Below are 18,406 nucleotides of genomic sequence, written 5' to 3'. Positions count from 1 at the left end.
TCATTAATCTGAAACATTTGAGTTTAACCTCTAGCCATGAAATGGTCAACCAATCTTAAAATCATGCGTTAAAACTCTATGAAGTATCTCCATCTTGTACAGGAGTGAAAAGATTGATGATAAAATAATAAAACAAGGATATTACATCACATATAAGCATCTGAAGTGTAAATCAGAATGGAAAAAAATAAAATAGGTATGACTACATTATGTAATTAAGGCCGTTCACTTTAATGGAACAAAACAACCATTTATAATGATGAGCCATTGTCGAAATTATTTTCTTTACATTTCTATTAGCAAGTACCACCAAGAAACTAACTACTCAGGCAGATCAGCAAACAATTATTGTTGTAAACAATTACTGAATTGAAAACTAAAATACTAGCTGTCAATTCATGCTAAGGAGAGCGAATCAACCTGTGAGATCACTTGATCAAGTCGGACATAATCCTGATGACCTCTCTCTTGATGTCACATCTCTTGAGAAACAATTTGGCCTCAGCCATCCTTTGCTTCTTGATCTTGGCGTTGAGCACAGCGGCCTTGCCATCAGCAATATTGAGGAATGCGGCATTGCACATGCCTGGAGTATTGTGTTCTCTCTCCAGCGCGTTCACAGCCTCAGCGAGGTACCAGTAGGTCTCTCTCTTCTCCTGCAAATGCTTCTCTGCATTGTAAGCAACCTCCTTCCCAGCTGGTTGCCTGGACACAGCAGCCGCAGCCTTAGAAGGCGGGGGCTGCTTGGCGACCTCCTTCCTGGCTGCAGAAGCCGCAGCCTTCTTTGGTGGAGGTGGCTTGGCGACCTTCTTGGCAGCCACTACCTTCTCTGGCAACTTGGCGACCTTCTTGGCCGCCACTGCCTTTTCCGGAACCTCGGCGACCTCCTTCGCCGGCATTGCCATATGCGGCGACTTGGTGTGGCCCTCCCCGGCAGCTGCAGGCTTCTCTGGCGGTGGCGACTTGGAGGGGGCATCCGCTGGAGCCTTCTTCTTCGACGGGGACGACTCGACGAGCTCGGCTGCGGCCGCCGTCCACTTCAACGGGGAGGGCTTGGTGAGCTTGGGAGAAGGCACATTCCCCTGGGGCGGGGTCTGTGACTCCGGCAGACCTTGGAGATGCGGTGGCGGGGATGGGCCCCGCTTGGTGGTCACATTGGCCGATCCGGATGGCTCGCCTTCGTCGTCGTCCTCCTCCTCCTCGTCATCACCCTTGGAACTGTCGCCTTCTTGGCCCGCCGGCGGCGGCGACGGCGACGGTGGCAGGATAGGAGGGTTTGTGGCGGGGCGCTGTTCCACCTCGTGTTCGTCGCCGGAGGAGGAGGAGGAGGACTTGGTGTGGTGGTCCTCCCCGGTGGCTGCAGGCTTCTCCGGCGGTGGCGACTTGGAGGGGGCATCCGCTGGAGCCTTCTTCTTCAACGGGGATGGCTCGGCGAGCTTGGCCGCGGCCACCATCCGCTTCAACGGGGAGGGCTTGGTAAGCTTGGGAGAAGGCACATTCCCCTCGGGCGGGGTCTGTGGCTCCGGCAGACCTTGGAGATGCGGCGGCGGGGATGGGCCCCGCTTGGCGGTCACATTGGACGATCCGGCCGGCTCGCCTTCGTCATCGTCATCCTCCTCATCATCATCGCCCTCGTAACTGTCGCCTTCTTGGCCCGCCGGCGCCAAGATTGAAGGGTTTGTGGTGGGGCGCTGCTCCGCCTCGTGTTCGTCGCTGGAGGATGAGGAGGAGGTGTCTTCCTCGGATGAGGAGGAGTGGCCCGCCGGTGCCGGGATTGAAGGGTTTGTGGTGGGACGCTGCTCCGCCTCGTGTTCGTCGCCAGAGGAGGAGGTGTCTTCCTCGGAAGAGGAGGAGGCCGAGCCGATGTCCGCGTAGGGCTTTCGAGTGGGGGGCTTGGGGGCCATGGGGCTACCGTCGGGTTGACAAGGAGGGTTGAGGTGGGGGGATTTTGCTGTGCTGGCTGAGGGTGACTGCCGCTCTCTCTCCAAAACAACATGTGACTACATAGGAAAAAGGAATAAGTAAGCCATTATATAAAAATTTCAAAGGGGAAGAGAAAGCAATTTCTCAATCAAACATGGTCGATTAGTCCAATCATTTTTTATGAAATATATAATGATGCTCTATCCATTTATTGGCCATTTTGTATATATATGTTTGCAAGTGCGAAGATTTGGCACCAAAGTTTAGAAGAGAAGAGCACGTGAATTGAAGGTTATAAGATTTGACTATACGTGTGTGTCCAAGCAGTAAGAAATGTGTCCAAATTCATTTCTAAAATGTCGCATGTTTGAGACTTTGAGGAGAGGTGTTGGCAGTTAGGACCAACATTTTATTATTTCGCAAAAAAAAGACAACTCTCCAAGCATTATTTCTTTGATGATACTCCCTCCGTTCGAAATTATAAGACGTTTTAGCATTTCTAGATATATAATTTTTGCTATACACTATGTCTAGATACATAGTAAAAGAAATGTATCTAGAAATATTAAAACATCTTATAACTTAGAACGAAGGGGTACTAGTCTAAAGCGGAGTGTTTGGTAACCTTATGACTGTTTATCTCTATCTCTACTATAATTGAAAACTTTGAGACACATCACGCGTTGAAGCCTTGCCACACCGACACCCCCTCTCACGCACGACTCTCCCTCTCCCCGAGACGCCACGCCCACTCCAAGCTTGCCAGGGAACGCATCCAGGGCACTGGCCGCCGGCAGCCCACCCACCGCCCGCAGGACGCACGCCGCCCTGCCTGGCCAGCCCACCTCTGCTCGAGCTCGCGCTCGCGGCGCCCGGCCACCAGGTACGTCCGCCTCTTGGTCTTCCCTTCCCGCTGTGCCAAACCGAGCACCCAAACCCTAACTTACTATTTGTGCTCGGATCTGATCTGATTACCAGGGCAGGGCGGGCACCGGCCGCCAGGGGCGCGGCTGGCCAGGCCTCCGCCGTGGCTGGCCCCGTGGCTGGGGGCGCAGCCCCCCTGGCCGCGGCAGCTGCTGGCCTGGATTTCTAACGTTGTCCTTCTGTGCAAACAGATTCCAAGTTTACGCAGCAGGAGCTTCCAGCTTGCAAGCCGATTCTTACTCCAAAATGGGTAAGTTCAATAGTACAAATTTATCTGACTTCTTATGTTACACATGTTATTTCAGTATTTCCTACATCAAACTCCAAAATGCTGCGAGCTTCACAACAAGTATGCCCAATATCCTATATGCTTGGTTTCAAATATAAGCTCCGTCATTTTGTTTATGTTGGTTGTTTTCTGTGCTGCAGGTTGTCGAGATTGTAGATCGGTATGATGACGCATGTGTCCCTGCTGGTGTGACTGACAAGCTTGCTGTTTTTTTTTCTTGCTTGGAACAGGATCTCTGGAGCAGAAGATGAGTCGATGTAGGATTTATACCCACACAAATTCACTTCTTTGCTGCTTATCGGTCTACTCTTTGAGAGACCATCCGCTCTACTTTGTGTTCTACACTACCACTGATTTTTTGTTTGCCTAGAAATCGAGCTTCTCCTAATGCCTGAAGAAAAGACTATCTTGGATGAGCACGAGACCCCTGACGTACTAGAATATCATCAGTTTCCAGCTGTCTTAATATTTAGGAACCATCTTTCTTTTGTCTATGATGATGCATTTCTCGATTTGCTGCTAAAAATTTGAGATATCTTAATCCGTCCGGCATCAAATGAATGCGTTGATTTAACTGCTTCTCTGAAATATTGGATGCTAAATCTAATTCCTGATGAATTGTTTGGTGCAGCCGAAATGACATCCACTTCATAGCTGGCACTGCAGATACCCCTGATGGACAAGCTTCTGGACAGTGGTGTTGACATCAACTTACTTGATAGAGTAAGCTACGTGCTTATGATTTCCATTTCTCTTTCGTATCTGACGAACCCCATCTGGGAAGGCAGAGTTAACTACGCAAGTGTTGTTGATACAGGATGGCTTCACCTCTCTTCACAAGGCATTTATAGGAAAATAAGAGGCTGTCATTAGCCATCTCATAACAAAAGGGGCAAATCCCCATGTTAGAGATAGGGTAAGAGGGTACCTGGAATGATCCCTTGTCAATTGTTGTCCATGATTTCAAAAAGTGTGAAGTTCAGTTTGAGAAACTTCTTGAAGCAAAGTTAGCTGTTGTCTCATTGGTTTTGTTACGTCGGGAACAATAATGTGTTTCCTATATTTGTTTCAAGTATTCCTGCTTTGTTTGAACTTCACAACTCTAGAGTTGAGCTCGCTCTCAGTAATGGTAGTGCAATCTGCAGGCCCGTAAGTTCATCTCCAAGTGGACGCATGCTGTTTATTTGGCGCGCCTCTTTTTCTTTGAATTATCCATAGGTTTTTGTACTTCGCTAAAAAGATGTATAACCAGTGTGAGTGCCTAATCTGCAACCACCAAATCTTAGCCAGAGCAGCACTGAACTTTTGCTATATATATGTACCGGAAGATTGCTATTAGTAAAATTTTGTTCTTATCTCGAAACAGTTTGGGGATTACCAACCAAGATCATACATGATTCAACATACATGTCACATGTTACATAAGGTTCATAAATACAGTTCATTCATCAGAGTATGAATTAAGATTATTACAAACCAAGTTTAGTAAATAGTAGTGGAAGCAAATTAAAGTTTGAAACTATAATATGCCATTATAGTTCAAATAGAGTTCCAACTCATGATCACACTCCCACAAAAGCATATAAGAAGGATTAATAAGAGATGCCTGCCCAGGGCTCACTCCTCGTCCACGATGGGACAAAAGCAGTTCTTGCAATAGCCGTGATAAACTTTACCATCTGCAACAATGGGAATAGAACCCTGAGTATGAGAAGGTACTCAGCTAGACTTATCCATCATAAACCAAAATAAAGTGACTTCAAGGATACGGTCCTTAACCGGCACAGACGGAATCACATGAGTCAACTTACACATAGATTCCACCCGGCCTCCATTTACATTACCCCATGGTTCTTTTCCACGATAGCAAATATAGCCAACCATGCTTTGGTATCCACCTATATCTCGCAGGTGATAGAAAATCACCTGACTTTTATCGGTCTAAGCAGAGCTAAGCATATATTCGATCCTGGACCTATATAGGGTTAAAGATATATGTAACTGGACAAGGTAGTTCTATGCATCAAGTGTTTCCAATCAACTCTTATAACCTAATGCATCAAACATAAAGGACTCAAGTGATATTTTGTAAAATATGAGAGACTTAGAATGCTCCGGGGCTTGCCTTTGAGGAAAGAGGTTGGCTGATGAATCAGGCACTTAGGGAGATCTTCGAGAGTTTGCTCCTCTTCTCCTATAGCTGTGGCTTGAGGCGTCTCCTGCTGATCCTCCTCATCTTCTTCGTTGAACTCTAGGAGAGTTATCTCTTCGGACGATCCTATATGCATGAGCATAAAATAAGATATCACTAATACATATATGATGACATGTATAATATGATATGATGTGATGAATGCATCCTCCCAAGTGTTTTCAATAGGTTTGCATTAAAGAAATAATAAGTTGCATCATATTTTACTGAGTAGATGCTTATCTCTTCTCTAGTAACTTAAGCAAACACTTATGTAAATCATTTTCTGGACTACAAGATAGCAGCCAATTGTTTTAACTATAACTGGAGTTATACACATTAAAATAATATGATTGTGGACATTCTAGAAAGCTTATGAAATTGCATACAACTTTATTTTAATCATCTTAATATGATTAAGTAGTTGTCTAGGTGAAACAAATCAATCCTTAAGATCTGTTCAGAGAGCAAGCATTTCAGATAGCAGACTTCTGACAACCATAATTCTCAAACCATCAGGCCTATGACTATGAAAATTTAACACAAGGGAGATAAGTAAGTTATCTACAACTTTATTATTAACAAGTTTTATAGAAAAGACAATTATCATCATGAAATTATCATCACAACCAAAACTATACATGCAGTAATCTAGTTGAATTATAAAACACTAATTAATTAGTTGCATACAACCAATGGCCTTTAAGCCTAACTAATAACATCAACATCTCATATGCATCACAAGCACCATAGAAAACATCATGGTTAAACATAACTAATTTCTTTATATCCATTCATTCATTTCCTTAGATAATAAGGTGGTTTAAAGGATAAATATTTCCATTGCTAAATAAATTCTGAGAAAATCACACTAGCCTACAAATTTCCTTAATAGTCTACTGTATAAATTACATGCCATTTTATAAGTATAACTATCTCTACAAAAATAACAAGTTACATAGGCTTATTTTACCAAAATAGTTTAGCATAGTGAAAAGTGTCAAGCAACAGATTTAATATTTTTATTACATTCCTCCAAGCATAAGAATACTATGTAAAAATTTGCATGATCATATGTTATGTATTTTTACCCCAATTAATTTCACTAGAAACTAGCAATTAATTAGGATTAAATAGGAAGACCATATTTTAAGTATGCTTACTGTAGGTTTAATATTTTTCCTAGCTAGATCATGTCAACACAGGACCAGCATATCACCTTCCTAGCTCAAGTTATGCAATTTAAAAGATAGAAACTATTTAAAAAGCATTTATCTAGCTACATTTTATTCTCCTAGGAAAATACCAGAAATAGTGCATCTCATATTTTTATCAAATACTACACTTCATGAGGAATCCAACAAAATTTGGTTCACCAAAAATGGACACTCCTAGCTTGAGATATGAATTTTTGAAATACGCATTCAAATCTGTGAAATAAATCTAGAAAATCATATCATATCCGACTGACAGCTGGGGCCCGTGATCAACGGGGACCCACCCATCAGCGAGACCAAAATAGAGGATGGCGCTCACCAGCGAGAGCTCGCCAATGGTGAGGTCTCTGGCGGTAGCGTCTTCACCATTGCACTCATCTCACCCACGCGCATCGACTGGTAGGCTTAGTTGGCTCGATGGCTCGCTGGAGCAAGCTCGACAGCAGCCATGGTGGACGGTGGAGGTCTGGTGGTGGTACACTAGCTATCTTCGGCTACAGCACACTTAGGCGAGGATGGCTACTCCATCCTAGTGACCTAGTGAAGCTACATGATGCAGGTGAGGGTTCGAGGTGGCATCGGTGAGCTTGGCCGCGTGCATGGCCGTGCGGTGTCGCACGGAGCACGGCGGTGCTCACGCTGTTTCGGCTAGACAGCGGTGAAAGGTGGGTCTCCATCATGCCACTAGCAAGGTCTAGGGTTACTCGACCTAAGGTGCGAGAGAAAGGAGGGAGATGGTGAACCAACTCAACGACGGTGAGCTCGAGTGCCACGGCGGCCATGGTAGACATGGGCAGAGCGGCGACTCGTTTCGGCGTCGTCAGGTGGTGTCGTCACCCCTAGATCTGACCTAAGCATCTAAACTCTAGCGTAGTGCTGGACCAGAGGAGATGGAGGCATGTGGTGTGGTGAAACGGTGGGGCCATGGTGAGCCACGAGCGTGGCGGCGCTCCGGTGACAATGACGGCTGTGACGAGGCGAAATGTCATACTACCTATGGTCGGTAGGTGTTGCTGGTGACTCAAGGAGGTGGAGGTGATGTCGGAGCAGCTGTGGCCGAGACAAATCATCCATCAAGGCTACATTGGCGGCGAGCGGCTATGATAGAGCTGCAGCGGTGCTGCGGTGAGCTCGGCGCGGCTCTGCGGAGAGGCAGAGCGAGAGGGAGGTGGTGAAAACGGTCGAGTGGAGTGAGCAGCAGGGGTGCGACATTTATGCACCCACGCTGGCCTGACCGGCTAGGTCAATGATGGCATGCTGGTACCACACTGTGGCCACAGCCTGTGGCCAACCGGCCACGATGCCACGCGTGTCCATGCGGTTCAATCCGCTGAAACCGACTGACAATGCAACTTAGTGACTCAATAACTTCTAATCCATGGCGAATTGGTAAAAACTTCTTTAATAACAATTGTAGAGCTATGTGAGATCTCCAACTTTTCTTTAAGAATCATCATCTAATTCTCACTAGTTAACAAACTATACTACTCCAAAGTGAGGTACTTTGAAACTAAAAATCGTTTTAACACCTAGAAAATTTTGGAAGTCTCAAAACAACATTTTGTTGTTACTTGTGAGCTATTTTTTAACATGCTATGCACTGACCTTGACCCAAAAATAAAAGTTGTTACCCTAGTCAAGTACTACAACTCTTATTTAGGTCACATAGCCATGCAACAATCTAAGCTACTATTCAACTTTAGTCAAACTAGTATCATGAAAATGGCATTTCAAATGAAACCAACACTTAGAAGCAAAATTGGCCTAGGTCATGAATACAAACATTGTTCCATTTATCATCCTAGATGTGTCTAAGGTGTTTTCATGACCTCACAACCATCTCATACATTGGTCATACATGATTGCAAGCATAAACATGTATATAAATCAACATTTCATGTGACAATGTATAAGAATGAGATGAAATTTCATATGCTCATGTTCATGAATGCTTGGATGATGCTTGTGTTCATGAAATGCAGGTGTCAAATGCAATGCTTAACACTAGGGTGTTATAGCCCCTCCCCTTATAGAAATCTCATCTCGAGATTTGCAAGACCTACCATACTTCATAAAAGGCGGGATAAACCTCACGTAAATAATCCTCCCGTTCCCATGTGGCATCTTGTTCACTGTGGTTATTCCACACCACCTTGTAGAACTTAATGACCTTGCTCTGTGTTACTCTTTCCATTTCTTCTAGCACACATATTGGTTTCTCTTCATAGGTCAAATCCAATTGGAGCTTAATGTTGATGGGTGCAATGGCTTCCTCAAGTATGTGAAGACATCTTTTCAACTGAGAAACATGGAAGACATCAAATATCGCACTCATCTCAGGAGGAAGTTGTAACTTGTAGGCAACATTTCCTTTCCATTCAATAATCTTGTATGGCCCTACATATCTAGGCACAAGCTTTCTTTTTACTCCAAATCTCTGTACTCCTTTCATGGGTGACACTTTTAAGTATACATGGTCTCCCACTTTAAAAGTTAGTGGTCGTCTTCTTTTATCAGCATAACTCTTTTGTCTTGATTGAGCTGCTTTCATATGCTGTTGGATAATACGTACCTGTTCTTCTACTTTGGTGACAAAGTCAATGCCAAAATATCTCCTTTCTCCGGGCTCAATCCAATTCAAGGGAGTTCTACATTTCTGACCGTACAAGGCTTCAAAAGGAGCCATCTTGATGCTTGCTTGATAACTGTTGTGTCGAAGAACTTGGCTAAAGGTAACCACTTCTCCCATGAACCCTTAGAAGATATAACACAAGCTCTCAACATATCTTCTAAGATTTGGTTCACTCGCTCGGTCTGTCTTGAAGTTTCTGGATGATATGCTGAACTTTAGATTAGTTTAGTATCCAAGGCCTGGTGCAAGTGTTCCCAAAAATGATCTATAAATTGTGGTCCTCGATATGAGATTATGGTCCTTGGTACTCCATGTAGTCTCATGATCTGAGAAACGTACAGCTCAGCATATTTCCTAGCTAGATATCTTGTGTTAACTGATATAAAATGTGTTGACTTGGTAAGGCGATCTACAATGACCCATATGGAATCATGACCTTGTTGTGTCAGCGGGAGGCCTGTAATAAAGTCCATACTTATTTCCTCCCATTTCCAGCCTAGAATAGGCAATGGCTGAAGAAATCCCGCAGATTTCAAATGAACGGCCTTTACTCTACTCAATTATCTCACCTAGCGACATAGGCGACGATCTCTTTCTTCATCTTGGTCCACCAAAAATAGGTTTTCAAATCTTGATACATTTTGCTACTACCTGGATGGATAGACAACTTGGATGAATGAGCTTTATCTAAAATTTGATTTCTATGCTCACGGTCTTTTGGTACCACAACTCGGTCCTCAGACCATAGCACACCTCTTTCATCCAACCTAAAATGATTAGTTTCTTGTTCTTTCATCTTTCATTTGATGTAAAATACACCTACATCTGTCTTATGTAGTTCTATGATTTTGCTCTCAAGTGAGCAACTGACAGTGATATTGTGCAGCACAATAGGGTGTAACAAATTAAATCCATCTTCTAATAAGGCTTCCAGAGTGTAACAATGAGATTTCTGACTAAGTGTGTCTGCTACAACATTAGCTTTCCCTAGATGGTAGTGCACTTCCAAGTTATAGTCCTTAATCAGCTCTAACCATCTTTGCTGCCTCATGTTCAGCTCAGGTTGAGTGAAGATGTATTTGAGGCTTTTGTGATCAGTATATATGTGTCATACGTTTCCCAACAAGTAGTGTCTCCATATCTTCAGCGCATGAACAACTGTTGTAAGCTCTAAATTATGCGTAGGATAATTGACTTCATGCTTCCCCAACTACCGAGAAGCATATGCAATAACTCTTCCTTCTTGCATGAGCACACACCCCAAACCTATACCCAATGCATCACAGAACACATCGAAAGGCTTTTCAATATCGGGTTGTGCTAAAACAGGAGCTGTAGTTAACAAGGTCCTTAGGGTGTGAAAAGCAGCTTCACACTATGGTGTCCAACTAAACTTTTCATCCTTCTGAAGTAGTCTAATCATGGGCTTAGCTATCTTGGAGAAATCAAGAATGAAACGATGATAGTAGCCTGCTAGTCCTAGAAAACTCCAAACTTTATGAACCGATGTCGGGGCCTTCCAATCCATGACCTCTTGTACTTTAGATGGGTCTACAAAAATTCCATCTCTAGATAAGATGTGACCCAAGAAAGGTACTTTGCTCAACTAGAATTCACACTTGCTGAATTTGGCATATAACTTATTTTCCCTCAATCTGGATAAAACAATTTTTAGATGCTCTGCATGCTCTGCCTCATTCTCCAAATAAATCAAGATATCATCAATAAACACAACCACAAACTTGTCGAGCTTAAGCATGAATATCAAATTCATCAAGTACATGAAGTAGGCTGGAGCATTCGTTAGTCCAAAAGACATGACTAAATACTCATACAAACCGTACCTAGTGGAGAAAATTGTTTTAGGTATATCTTCTGGCCTGATCTTAATCTGATGATAGTCTGACCTCAAGTTAATCTTAGAGAATACCTTTGCTTTTACCAACTGATCGAACAAGATATCGATATGAGGCAAATGATACTTGTTCTTAATGGTCACAGCATTAAGCGGCCTATAATCCACACATATTCTCAAGGACGTGTCCTTCTTCTTTTCAAATAAAGCTGGACATCCCCATGGGGATGAACTAGGTTGAATGAAACCTTTGTCCAATAGTAATTGTAACTGAATTTTAAGTTTAGCTAACTCATTTGGTGGCATCCTATAGGGTCTTCTTGAGATAGGTGCCGTACCTGGCACTAACTCAATCTTAAATTCCACATCCCTATCAGGTGGTAAACCTGGCAACTCATCTTGAAATACATCAGGAAACTCACAAACCACTGGAATATCACAAAAGGTAGTGGCTTGGATAGCACAAGACAAGTTTTGGAGATCAAAACTTTGGGGAAGTGGTACTAAAAAAGTATTACCTCCCTTTCATGCTCTCAACTGAATTGTCCTAGTGCTAGTGTCAATGAGAACTCCATGACCACTCAACCATTTTATGCCTAAGATCACATCTATGGCTAATCCGGGCAATACTATTAGATCCATCGTATACTCCCTCTCTTATATCGAGATGAGCACATCCCTGACTATCTGATTTGTAGAGATAGTAGCCCCAGCTAAACTTATACTATAACCACTCTTGTTTACCTCAATTATTTTCTAATCATACTTAGATGCAAATGCTTGGCTCATAAATGAATGAGAAGCTCCAGAATCAAATAAAACAATGGTAGGATGTTTGTTAACAAGAAACATACCAGCGGTGACAACCTCTCCCGTAGGAACTTCTTCAACATCGGTATAATGCACGTATCCAGGACGTGCTTTAGAATTTACCTATCTCTGATTGCCTTGTTTTGATTGATGTTCTTCTTAGGATGGGGGCACTCCTTGGAACAATGGCCCAACTAATTACAGTTGAAGCATGGCTGATTGCTCCTAGGTCCTACTGAGGTCGGCTGGCCTGGGTCCTTGCCCTTTGTTTCCCTTGGGTAGGGCAATGGTGAACACCTTATGAAACACCTTCTGAGGTTGGCTAGCCTAGGCTTTTGGCGGAGGAGGCCTGAACTTGGGCGCGGGTGGACAAAACTGTGGCCTAGCCGCCACTAGAGCTCTAGACTAGGAAGATCCTAAGGTGCCTGCTTCAGCTGCTCTTTTGCAGCCCTTCACCACTGCGTGCAGATTGTTCTGGTTCTCCTGAGTCAAGGCATCACTGATGAACTCATTGTATGTGGTGCACCTCGAGTTGACCATAGTTTTCATTAGCTTAGTGCTAAGGCCTCTCTTGAATCTTTCAATCTTCTTTTCCTCTATATCGACGAACCCTAGGGCATAATGGGACAAATTGTTGAAAGCATGCATGTACTCTATAAGGGTCTTGGTCCCTTGTGTGAGTCGCATGAACTCGGCTGCCTTCATGCGCATTAGCCCCAGGGGAATGTGATGTCCCCTAAAGGCTAACTTAAATTGCTCCCATGTGACCTGAGAGTTGGCAGGGAGAGATGATAGGAAATGGGTCCACCATATTCTGGCCAGTCCCTACAGCTAATGGGACATATATTCTACCTTTTGATGTTCCATAACCCTCAATAGACAAAACTTTTGCTCAATTGTGTTTAGCCATTCATCCGCCTGAAACGGTTCTTCGGCCACCTTGAAGATAGGAGGCTTGGTGTCTAGGAAATGCTTGAAAGAACTATATTGATTTGGCTTGGGCCCTTGTTGTTGCTGACGGGCATGAGCAGTGTTCTACGCAATGAGGCGTAGTGTTTCCTCCATTGTTCTCTGACTACCCAAGAACTGTGCGAAGAATTCATTCATAGACGGTGGTGGCAGTGGTGATAAGTCATCGTCATTGCCACCTTAGCCGTTGCTGGCTCCAGCACAAGTGTGAGCCATCTGCAAAGTTACAACAATAAGTGATTATTGGATGATGTCAACAAATTGCAGATGAATTGTATAATCATGCCAAACTGAAATTACTAGAGGGAATCTTAAATTCATACAATAAAATAGAGGCATAATAATTCATTCTCGCAACATGACATCACCAATTTGATCACTTATCATGCTCACAGCGCATTAACATGCATGTCATAATCCACCAGTAAAACAAAACTAGAATTTCATTAAAGTTCAACCCATAGTGAAACAACATGCAAAATGCCCATAGTACACGGAAGTCAAATCATGAATACCGAACTTCAAGCTACAAGTCCATTACATGAATAACAAGGATACATCTAGTGCTTTAACTAGTCACTAGGCGACTCTAATCTTCCGCGTGCTCACTATCGAGGTCGAAGATAGGATCGTCCTCATCCTCTAGCTCTACTTCTTCTTCCTCCCAACTGTCATCCTCGATCAACATCTCTGGATCTTCTTCCTCCTCAAGGATCGGGTGTAGTTGGTTGTTTAGGAAATGCACCTCATGCTGAAGATCAACCACCATGTTCTGGGTCTGTGCAAGCTGTTGGCGCAAGTCCCTCTCGACATGGTCTTGCTACATGTTCAAGGCTTGGGTCCTGTCTCATTTTGCTTCTGCCATAATTGCACGATTGTTTGCTAGGGTCCGCTGGCGCGTACTGTGAACACCTCAGCACGGGCGACCTCCAGCTACTCCCGTAGTCCTGCTAGCATTACCTAATCATCCACTCTTGCCTCTTGGCGGTAGCTCTCTGCTGATCAACTTGCTCCATTTGGGTGTGGAGATTTCCCAAAGCCACATCAGCTTGACCAGTTTCCCATCGAGCCTCACTTGCTGCCTTTTTATGCTTGCGCACATGTTTCTTTAGCTTATGCTATGCAGCTTCAGCTCTCATGAGCTTATCCATGCAAGTGGTATAGGACTCCTTCTAGAAGTCTCTGGTGTCCTGACGAGTATCGAACACCTTCATCATTGCAAACATTGCGCTCATAGCGAGACTAGAACTGTCTGCCCACTCATCCCAATCTCGGATCAACGTATTGTTGTTGCGCTGTGCCCAATCTTGGATCAACGCATTGCTGTTACACACCTCAAAAGCCACTACTTGAATAGCCACCCAAGGAGTTCTTCCTTTAGAATCCGCCTTACATTCCTGCCAGAAGGGTGCTTGGTTACGAGCTGGTACGGTCAGCTGTACTTCTGTAACACCCTCGGTGTTACACTGAAAATTTTATGCTAAAACATGTCATGAGTATCATATTTATGTGTTAATGCATGTGATATAGTGTTTAGATCAAATTCCATAACTCAAAACAATCAACGAAAACACGAAACAAAAGTTAATTTCATAGCCATGTTATATTACTTAGGGTTTGAAACCAATTTTTATTAAGCGAAAATGCTATAGAACGCATATACAGAACTTTAATAAAGTTTCAAGTACAAACTTTGTAGATGACAATGAAATACCTACAGTTGAAAAATGGATTCATTAGCTAACATTCCTAATGGCTTGGAAATCGAATTTGACATGAATCCGATCAAGACTTAGTCAATTTCATAAGTTTGAAAAATGGTTTGACAAAACTAGGTTAGGTAATTTCTATAGAAGAATTGGGTTAACGAGTGGTGTGGTTTTCATAGCTTGTTTTAGTAGCTTAACATGCCCTCTTAAGAATTGCATAGGTGATTTGGCGATTAGATCAATGTTTTAGGTTTTTCTGGTCGCTTTAAAAAGCGTGCATGGCACGTTTCCGGCCGGTTCTAGCGACTGGGCGCGGTCACCATGCCTCGGCACTTGGCGCCGCAGCGCCGGCTCGTCCAACGCGTGCACCGCCACGCAGGCTCCATGTCGCCGCTACCGCACCTAGGCACGTGACGCACGCACTCACGCACACCGCCACGCTCGGTGGGATGCTGGGGGCCGATAGGCCTGGCCGCTCTGTTCCGCCGCATCGCACGCATGACCTCATGCGCTGGCTAGTCTAGGTCGTCCCCACCTGGCTATGGCTTGCCGCTTGCGTTGTGTCCGCCTGCGCCGCTGCGCCGCCGACGTCCCGTCACCACACCGTCGCCTTGCCCCTGAATGACACTGTGCATGGCCACACTTGGCCTGCCATGGCTAGCCCATGGCCTTTGCTCATGCTGTCGCCTTGCCCCTAAATGTCACTGTGCGTGGCCCGACTCATTTATAGCACGCGTTGTCGCGTGGTAGCGCCGCACGTGTGCATGTGCCAATTTGGGATCTCCCAACCACCGGCCACCATAAGACCGAACTATGTCGCCCCCAAATCCACCCTTCCTCAGAACCTTAGCGCCCACTCCAATCGCATCAGTAGCTTCACTATGACCCCCTCGGTACCCTACGTGCCTTGTTCAAACCACTACCACTACCTAGCCTTGCCGTCGTGGTTGTGTCCACGGTGGGACGCCGCTGAGCTACTTGGTCCGCTCATGGCTAGCTCGTCTCGGGTATTCTTCGCCTCAACCACCACCCCTTTTGAGCTCGTGGTAAGACCCTAGTGCTATAGCGTCTCTTAGTTGGCCCTGTAGTCGCCTGTACTTGCCGACATAGCTTCGCCGCTGCCGTGAACCGTGCCGCTGTGGCCTTCATCATGGTTGGCCGTGCTGCGCTACCCCATGAACTGCACCAGCACCACCGAGGCATCTACATTGATCTAGCTTAGATGTCCGACCCCTCCCGACCATCAACGAACCCTCGCTGCGGCCTGCATAGCCGCTGTGTGCCGTGCCTCCGCCACTCTGTGCATCGCATGCACAGTAGCACACCCAAGGACTCTATAGTTGTAAAGATGAGAACATCAGGGAGCTTAGTGTGAAATCCCTCTCTGCTGCTATAGTGTCGCGTTGGTTTGCAAAGTTTTTTAGTTACTCAGGGGGCCTTTTGGCAAGTTTGCCAGCGCGTGCGGTTGGGCTGGCCTGCGGTCGCGCATGACCGCGCCCTGCTTGGGCTGCGGTAGGCCGTTGGGCCGATTGGGCCGCGTCAACCACTTTTCTTTTTCTAAGGGATTAGAAATGGTTTTATATTTTGCATTCTAAGCTGAACTTTAAAAAATTAATATCAATTCGCATAGATGTCCAAAAATAGTGAAAAAATTGTTAGGTTCACAAAAATGTGATCTATCTATTGGTGTAGTTAGTTTATAGTTATCTATGATAATGTTAGATTCTTTAATTCATTTAGGAAAGCTTAGCATTATTTAGCTTAATATTTGTAGGAATTTTTGTGGCAAATTGGTAATAGATTTAGCCATGAAATTTTTATAGTAGGTTCATTAGATCATTATGTGCTCACTATAATTTTTGTAGCCTTAGAATAGGTTGATACATATGGTAGCTAGTACTCCTTGCTTTAGTATATATATAGTAAATCGGTATTAAGAGTAAGAATGCCTTTAGTTGCTAAGTTAATACATGAAATGTTTCATACCTATTTAGTGGAAATGATAGGCAACTTAGCATCTTAGTCGGTAGAGCTAGCTTAGTAGCTTGATAGATGTGTTCTTATTTTAAGAGTTGCTATTGCCGTATTACTAAGTGTTGCATCATTATTTCATGCATGTAGATAACGAGTTGGTAGAGTTCGTACCTGCGGGTGGGCAAGAATATGAGGAGATCATCGAAGAGTATGAGGAGGAGATTCTCGTACAGGAGGGAGCCCTAGAGCCATCAGTTGCTGACTTTGTTGACACCCCGCCTACCCAAGGCAAGCCTCGGTGCATAACCTTTATTTTGAATGATCACTAGATATATATGTGATGTGCATTTACGTTACAAGCATTTTATGGAAACTACATGCATAGATATACATACCTATGAGTCCTACTAGCATAGGTCGAGTAGCTGCTATGCTTAGGATTTTCGGTAGCGTGAGTAACCTACCGTTACTCACAATAGGTGAGTATTATGATCACTCATGATAAAATGGTGAAAGGAAAATGGAGACCGGGCAGGGATATGGTTTGGGTATTGGTGGGTGTAAGAGGTTGTGTCCTACAGCCAACGGGGCATAGCTTGGTTACACTGTTTCTCTGTCTCTGTCGGTTAAGGACCAACCGTTGCATTGGGTTCTAGGCAAGTCACAGACTTATTATCCTAAACACATACTTGTGTATGGGTGCAGGGAAGGCTTGTTGCTCTCTTGTTGTGGGTTCTAGCTCTTTCCAGACCTACTGATTAGAGGTGGGGATGGTGGAGGTCTAAGCACCGCACTAAGTCCGGGACTCAAGAGCGGGGGCTTCGAGTCCAAGTTTGGATGGGGACCTAGACCCTGTGATAGGAGAGTGGTGGGTTGGTCCTGTTTGTGCCTGGGGTACAAGCGGGGCGTGTGTTTTAGGGTACCCAGCTAGGCACATTGATTTGTGAATCATCGGGCGATCCGGTACGGCTTGTCTACAGTCTAGCACAGTAGTAAGAACTGAAAGATGAAAGGAGGTGAAATGGAATTGTTTGCTCAACTCTTGCTTGGAAGTAGAACATGTGCTTACATAGAATGGTTAGATAATAAACTAATCATGACTACTAATAATAAACATACAAAAGGATGCACTAATAGTATTGCTTTCCGCAAAGAGGAAACCCAGTAAACCATAAAGCTTATCATATCCCTTGGAGTCGAGAAATTATTCCCACTAGTCAGGTAAGTCTTACGAGTACATTATGTACTCAGGGTTCATTTACCCCTATTGCAGGTGCAGCTTGAGGAGTAGCCGTTGTGTGAAGGATTCTTCTGGTGGGCATAGATGGATCCTTATATATTCTCGATAGATGTTTATTTCATTCCGCTGTTTAATTTCCGTACTCTGAATTTGGTATTGTAATAATGTATTTCTAAGAACTCTTATTGTATGAAATGGACTAAGTATTGTAAACTCATTCTTATTATTGGATCCTGGAGGAAAAATGTGGATTATTCGAGTTCTCCCTTGGGGTGTGCTCGATGAAATCTGCCTGATGTAGCTTGCTTTCGGGGTGCTTAGTGTCTGGTGAAAGATGAGCGCCTCCGAAGGTGTGTTATTTCGAGCGGTTCTGCCACCATTGGTACTAGAGCCAATAATGAGTCTACGAGTTTCATCACTCTTTTCCAAAACCTAAAATTTGACCAACCAATGTGTTGCGAAAGCTAGGATGCGATAAATTATGTAAATAAGTATAAGCCCTAGCAATATGATCTATCTAGGATAGCGGCACTGGTTTTATCTAATCAATCTTTTGTAGGTACACTAACTTACGCTACGTAAGAATCGCTAGCGTATGGAAAGTGAGTGTGCGATGTGCTGAAAATCTTGCAAATGCCGCTATAATCTAGCTTGAGTGAACGTATAGGCCGAT

General features: G+C 44.2%; 2 protein-coding genes across 2 annotated transcripts; one reads left to right on the top strand and one right to left on the bottom strand.

The window, feature by feature from the left end:
* Window positions 1–428: 428 nt before the first annotated feature.
* LOC136479213 (uncharacterized) lies at window positions 429–1,904 on the bottom strand. Its single transcript, XM_066477148.1, has one exon. The coding sequence runs from the start codon at window positions 1,902–1,904 to the stop codon at window positions 429–431; it is 1,476 nt and encodes a 491-aa protein (XP_066333245.1).
* LOC136479212 (uncharacterized) lies at window positions 1,903–4,254 on the top strand. The gene is made up of 7 exons (XM_066477147.1): window positions 1,903–1,918; window positions 2,595–2,806; window positions 2,902–3,097; window positions 3,153–3,196; window positions 3,277–3,296; window positions 3,768–3,859; window positions 3,954–4,254. Exons 1-6 carry the CDS (start codon window positions 1,903–1,905, stop codon window positions 3,838–3,840), a joined length of 561 nt encoding a protein of 186 aa, XP_066333244.1. The 3' UTR covers window positions 3,841–3,859; window positions 3,954–4,254.
* Window positions 4,255–18,406: the final 14,152 nt, after the last annotated feature.

The sequence above is a fragment of the Miscanthus floridulus genome, chromosome 9, assembly GCF_019320115.1.
Source record: "Miscanthus floridulus cultivar M001 chromosome 9, ASM1932011v1, whole genome shotgun sequence".
NCBI classification, from domain to species: Eukaryota; Viridiplantae; Streptophyta; class Magnoliopsida; order Poales; family Poaceae; genus Miscanthus; species Miscanthus floridulus.
This window is presented reverse-complemented; position numbering and strand designations above follow the sequence as displayed.

What these genes read in the sequence shown, in the direction of transcription:
- LOC136479212 (XM_066477147.1), top strand. An exon ending in TGCTGCGAGCTTCACAACAA is followed by an intron (nt 3,197 to 3,276) that starts GTATGCCCAATA and finishes TCTGTGCTGCAG; the next exon opens with GTTGTCGAGATTGTAGATCG. An exon ending in GTTGTCGAGATTGTAGATCG is followed by an intron (nt 3,297 to 3,767) that starts GTATGATGACGC and finishes TGTTTGGTGCAG; the next exon opens with CCGAAATGACATCCACTTCA.
- LOC136479213 (XM_066477148.1), bottom strand. Translation starts at nt 1,904, where the DNA reads ATGGCCCCCAAGCCCCCCACTCGAAAGCCCTACGCGGACATCGGCTCG.